Source organism: Rutidosis leptorrhynchoides, chromosome 2, assembly GCF_046630445.1.
Source record: "Rutidosis leptorrhynchoides isolate AG116_Rl617_1_P2 chromosome 2, CSIRO_AGI_Rlap_v1, whole genome shotgun sequence".
In the NCBI taxonomy this organism is placed as follows: domain Eukaryota; kingdom Viridiplantae; phylum Streptophyta; class Magnoliopsida; order Asterales; family Asteraceae; genus Rutidosis; species Rutidosis leptorrhynchoides.
Window position 1 is genome coordinate 710,844,588 of NC_092334.1, and position 6,537 is coordinate 710,851,124.

At 35.4% G+C, this 6,537-nt stretch overlaps 1 protein-coding gene across 1 annotated transcript; it reads right to left on the reverse strand.

Annotated features, from left to right (window-relative positions):
• Positions 1-2,131: 2,131 nt before the first annotated feature.
• Positions 2,132-5,865, reverse strand: LOC139894205 (phospholipid:diacylglycerol acyltransferase 1-like). Its single transcript, XM_071877417.1, has 6 exons — positions 5,447-5,865; positions 4,727-4,949; positions 4,013-4,296; positions 3,361-3,694; positions 2,987-3,249; positions 2,132-2,660 (listed from the first exon to the last, which is right to left on the reverse strand). Exons 1-6 carry the CDS (start codon positions 5,863-5,865, stop codon positions 2,177-2,179), a joined length of 2,007 nt encoding a protein of 668 aa, XP_071733518.1. The 3' UTR covers positions 2,132-2,176.
• Positions 5,866-6,537: the final 672 nt, after the last annotated feature.

The following is a 6,537-nucleotide window of genomic DNA, read 5'->3' on the forward strand; positions in this document are numbered from 1 at the left end:
AACAATTACCTAATTAAAGCAAGTTTAAAGCAACAAAAAACTTTAAAATTAATAACACTTATTATATTTTTAATCAAGGCCGGGTAGTCCAACTATGAAAAGCAACCTAACCCACTCTCTGAATGTTTTGTCTCAACTATGGATGCGTACAACTAATTTACTAGTTAGAAAAAATTCGGCAGCATTTCCCCTAAACTCCCCAAATATGTCGTATTAAACGCATATTTGTAGGAGTAAAGGAAAAATGTTTACCAAATTTTTCGTAACTAGTAAATTTGTAATACGCATCCACATCCTAAAAGAGACAAAACACACAGAAAGCGGTCCCAAAAAGGGGACCTTCCAAAGTTAATTTCTAATAAATTAACCTTTGACGGATATTCTATAGGATTGGTTAATTTCGAACCTAAGGTAGAACTATTTCGAAATTAACCACTAAACCTAACAATAAGCATACAACAATAAACACAAACATAAACATAAACATAAGCATAATCATAAGCATAAACATAAACATAAACAATAACATTTATAATTATATACTTATACTTGTATACTTATAATTATATACTTATACTAATTTTTCTAATTAAAAATGTACATAACATTTTCTTCATCAAACCTATCAATTTACTAATTAAAATTGGATTTTAGGACCAATTATAATCAAAACTTAAGCAACTTAACAAACTAAGCATGAAATTCATGAACCTAAACATATTGTCATACAACAATTTCATGTTCTTGACAATTTCATCACAAAACCCACCACTTTACTAACTAAATTCGGATTTAAAGCCTCAAAATATTCAAGGAATCATCAAACATAAGCATAGTAACAAACTAAACATGAAAATCATAAGCTAAAACATATATAATCACAACAATTATCAAATGTTAACCCCAATTTTCGGATTTGGGGTTTTAACAAACTAAACATGAAAAAGAATCAAAATTAAAAAAGAAAAAAGTGAAGAACATACCTTGGTAGTGATTGGGATGAAAGATTGTTGGATTTGGTGTGGAAGAAGCAGGAAATCGCCGAAAATCGCTTGATATCACCGGAGTTGTGTGAGTTTTTTTGGTAGGTGAAAGTGAGAAAAAGGTAGCCAAGTTTCAGCTTTTCTGCCGAAACTTTTCCCGGACGACCCATTCCGGACGATTTATCGTCCGGAAAGAAAAAGGCGCCCAAATTTTCACATTTTGGAGCCAAATATTTTCCAGCCAAAAATAATAATAATTAAATAATGGGAGCTGATTTGTACACCATCATTTTTGGCCATACACCACCAAATATGCATTAGGTAATTGTACAGTACAGTGCTTTAAAGCACAACTAGTGGTGTATGGCTAAAATTTGGCGGTGTACGAATCATCACCCTTAAATAATATCTTCCGGGACGATTTGGAGTTGTCCGGGAAAGTGGGTCAAACATGCAGGTGCTAGTGGGTCCGTTTTTTGGCGTGTAGTAGCTCTTCCCGGACGATGGCCATCGTCCGGAAAAACCTCCGTCCATTAAAATCGATTTTCTAGTAGTGAAAGAAATGGGTTACGATCTTCAATCCCTCGATACAAGCAGCATGCAAAAGCAAGCGTATAAAATTTTAAAGAACTTTAACTTATTATTGTTATCTATTTTTAAAAATGAACTATTAAATTGGAACATTTTAAAAAGTAAAACAATCATCATCGTTACATTCTCCTCATAAGATCGACATGGCATTCATAATCTTCAAATACGTATCTTGACTACTATTTTGTTTAGGTAATAGTGACTTCAACTCAACTTCAAAACTCATAAAAATTCAGTTACAAATATTATGTCAAGGATAAATAAGAAAGAAAATTATAATATAAACTTATAAATTATAGTTAAAGCCGACCCAGAATAATTATATCCTTTTTTTATGTTTATCTAATGATCATGATAATATAATTAATTAATTTGGATTGAAGCAAAGTATGCACAATCAAAACATGTGTGCTAGCTGTAAATACAATTTTTTATTCAAATTTGGTGCTTCTTCACAACCACTAATATAAATTTTGTTTTTATATTGTTGGTATGTCTCCTCATCATCCTCGTACCAAAAATATAACACCTTCTAAGAATTAAATTAAATTATCTTGTACTGTACTACGAGTATAACTTAAGAATGAATTAATTAATGAATTTTACAATTTTAAGTTAATTTTTTCAGACCATTTAAAAATGTCAGTATAAACTCTATCACCTCCCAAATCTTCACCAATAGCACCCGTTGCCACTCTAATAACATCTTCAATTAACTGAAAGTTCCCCATTATGTCAACATGTGCCCCGCTTTCGGTACCCCTACCTTCAAGAAGATTCGAAGGCGGGTTGTGATCGTACTCTCTAACGTACGTTTTAATTCCTGAGGGATTAAATCTCGTTTTACCTCGCCAGCCTTTTGCACACATAAAGCCCGCGCTCAGTGCGGGCACAGTTTCATCACCATCAACGGTGTACACGCCGTCTTTTAAACAAACATGAGGGTCAGTGTCCCCTGCTGCATTGTCGATTTGGAATGGAATGTAGCATTCCGCTTGCGGAGTGAGCTTGTAAACGTAAGCTCGCTCAGTTGGGATCCCAACACCGTACATCGAATATATCTCCATGTCTGTAGCATTTGGTAACCTAAAATATGATGATTCCATCATTAATTAATTAGAATATTAATTAGAATTAGATAATCAGTTGTAACAAATAAACAAACAATTAAAATTTGAAGTAGTAATGATGCACAATAATATCACTATCATTAAATTGGACTTTGCTAACGACAGCTCTAAGAGCTGTCGTTAACATGCTATAGTGTTGTACAATTTGATAACCGTCATTTTGAAAATGACAAGTAACCGCTGTGTACAATGTATCGACAACTTTTATGGCTGTTGTTGGAAAAATTCAATTAAGTTACATAATAATCAGTTACAGAAGAAGGAAATTAAAAGAGTTCTTACTTTGTCTCCAACACGTTAGACCAATATTTGTAATGTGTGTATTTTGGGTCATCCAGATTATCAGCCAAGCCGTGTGAAAAATGAGCGTTTCCTCGTTCCATCATCCTTGGAGCAACAAACTCGAGCAAATCTACAAGGTCTCCGGCTGTAAAAGCCTTATATTCGGCTATCGCTTTAATACCACCAAACCCCATCTCGTGGTATTCAGTCCATACATCACGACAAGTATTATTATTCGCAATGTTATCACCCTTAACCACATCCTACCATCAAAACAAGACGTGATCAATCTCATATAAAATAATAACTATGTACTAGTTTTTTTGTTTTTTGTTTTTTTGTTTTTATTTTTTTATGGGAATTAAAACGCTTACCCTAAAGTCAATACGTTCGATTTGTGATGAATGTAACTCTGCTTTTTCTCTACCAAATGAAATAAATCTTCCATAGTTAGGATTTCTAGCTTGACTTGCTTTACTATGAGTATTGTTTTGGCTGCTGCTCATCAATGAAGTGTTGAGGTTTGTGTCTGTTTTGTTTTTTGGTAGATAACCTTCCTCGGGTGACCAATCTAGCCCACCCCAAATGGTATCTCCACCTTTCGGTATCATGGACATGGTTGAGTCCCAAGTGCGGCTCATTCTCATTATGTGTTGTAGCGTTTGGATGTGAAATACATCCGAATCCAACACACCTGGTGCAATACCCCTGCACTTTAAGTAATGATATTTCAATAAGTGTTGAGGTGAAAAATGTTATGGGTTGGGTGACAGGTCAAGATAGTCCGAGTTAAGAATGAACCTGGTTAGCTCTGGTGCATTATGGGTCGGGTTGGCCCAAACGTTTTTAGTCAAAACTGTTCCTAAATTTATAATAACTGATTCAGGAGATTTTATGCATTTTATATACTCCTCTGAATGACTTATCACCCGTTTGACCCATTATGCCCATTTCAAAGTAGTTCATTCAAAATGCAATATCGAACATAGAATATGGTGATAATATCAAACGGCATATAAACCTGACCTGGCAAATGCAATATCTTTGGCTTCAGCAGAGAAGAGGCCTGCTAGAGCTTTTGGTGCACCTAAAAGGGGTCCACCAATGTTCATCACAGCCTTTATGTGTTTAGCACACCAATCTGAACCACCTCCGCCACCCATTGGAGCCGGTGCTTCAACCCATTTCATAAAATGCATAAAATACAGAACCCCCATCGAATGAGGAATGATTACCGCCTTTTCACCACCGTTTATTTCAACCATCAGTTCAATATTGTGCTTTATCCGACTCAACGTCCGATCCCTTACCTACATAAGAAAATGAATTTTCATAACCCAAAGTAACTGATATGCAAATAAATGGGTCGAATTTACCACTAGCAAGCGCTAAACGTATGAGCAATCAAGATTATACCCAGGGGCGAATCTAGTTAATACTCCGCGGGGTCACGGGACACCATTAGTTCAAATAATTTTTAGTAGAAAATACCATTTAAATTGTATATGACACCACTAAATTTAAGTGTAGCACCCCATATAATTTTCGAATTTATAGTTTTCCTCTAAATTGTATAGGACACCACTAAATGTAACTACTAGGAACCCCATATATTTTTTGAATTTGTAGTTTTTTTTAAAGGTAAACAACCACTAAAATAACATTTAAATATAATTAGTACTAAAAAAAAAAATTCGGGACCCCATTGATTTCTTATCCTGGAATCACCACTGATTATACCTCTGTGTTTTGAAACGAGAGGCGCCAGTCATATGCGGCCATGTACATGTTTTTCTCTTCGTATCCAACTCTGGCGAAGTTAGAGATCAAAACAGCCCAAACAAAGTAACCCGGAGCAAAATAGTCAGCAGCTACTAGCCCACTAACTGGTCTGACCCTTATCCCTTGTGGGTCCAATCCAGTTTCATTGTCTAGGGACATATGTTTTAGCCAGCAAGACGGCCTGATCAAAGTATACACACAATTGATAACAAGTGGTAACTAGTTTTATCATCTCCAATTCTCCATAGCAGAATACGTACACGATATATATAACTTCAAGGATCATCTATATCATATTAGCAGGATGGGCCAACATATATGGGCAAATACCAATTACCAAAGTATATTAATAATATTCACTAGAACGGTTTGGTTTTTAACTCCTATATATGTGTAAAGGTTGTGGGTTAACTGGCAGGATAAGGCAAAGGTTGTGGGTTAAGTGTATAAGTATGTGCATTGCATGTGTGGTACAATTAGATCTACGTTTAACCATCACAAAACCAAAATAGCCTAGTGATTGAGGTCTAATATCCTCACAAGAAGTCTCAGCGGCAAATCTCAGGGTGATCGGAGAAAAAAAAAAATCAAAAACGATCATGAGATATCGCGATTAGGCCAGATTACATAACCATTTTCAAATTCAATATCAAACATCTAAAATCTGAAATATACTACCTCTTATAGACTTCGCCAAATGTACCACCCCAAAGCTTTTTTCGAAACAAACCTTCGGCACATTGATGACCCTCCCAAAGTTCAAGCCCACCAGTGACAATCCCGGGCACAAACACAACCGGATGCTTCGGTTTCAATCCTTCCTTTACACATTTAACCCCGGGTGGATCGGGCAATGGCCCGGTTATCTTTTCTGTTACGTATTGTGGAAAAGATGATGGCATTATATTATATAGAAACAATAAGAACCACCATGTTATACATATGCAACCAACTAACCAACAACAATTATCTAAACATGAATAATTCTTTATTTTCTTTCTTTTTCCTCTTTTTAACCTTTTATCGTCGTTTTCTTCTTCGTCCGATGAATGTTGCAATTCGACATTGGTTTGTTTTCGTCTTCTAATTAACGACATTGTCGGTGGTGGTGGTGGTGGTGGTGGTGGTGTTACGGTTGCGTTATGGTGGTTAACTTGCCCAGATATGGTTGAGAAAATGTGGCGGGGGATTTGTAGGATTTAAATTAATGTTGGTTGAATGTTGAAAAACGTGGCTTAGCGGTAATGTTTGATTAATGTTTCACGTTTTGAATGTTTTGTATACAAGCGACAAATATGGGAAATGTTGTCAACTAATTAATGACCATTAATTAAAATTAGAAGGCTGTTCTTGGGTCAAGGTGGGCCTTAAACAATTTGGTATTAAAATTGTAAATGGGCTTGAACAGAGTATACAGTATTTGAGTTATGTTGTGCATTATATAGACAAAATATCAATATTATCAGAAATCGTCGGTGGTTCATGCACATTTTTTCCGCTAAAAATGGTCTATGTGATTTGAATTTGAATCACCAGTGGTCCCTGTGATTTGCAATTTTCCGTCAAAGGATGGTGCATGTGAATATGTACCATAAGGACCACTGGTGATTCAAAATGCAAACCACAAGAACCATTTTCGATGAAGAAAAAAAACTAGAGGACTACCGATGATTTCTAATACAAACCACAAGGACCATCCGTGACATTTTGTCTTATATAAACTTTGATTACAAACAAAGTTATAAAAAGTTTACACACACATATGGCAC

Coding starts and splice junctions, on each gene's coding strand:
- LOC139894205 (XM_071877417.1), bottom strand. CDS start 5,865: ATGTCGTTAATTAGAAGACGAAAACAAACCAATGTCGAATTGCAACAT. Junction 4,950..5,446: donor TTTGGCGAAGTCTATAAGAG/GTAGTATATTTC, acceptor TACTTTGATCAG/GCCGTCTTGCTGGCTAAAAC. Junction 3,250..3,360: donor TCGAACGTATTGACTTTAGG/GTAAGCGTTTTA, acceptor TTTTGATGGTAG/GATGTGGTTAAGGGTGATAA.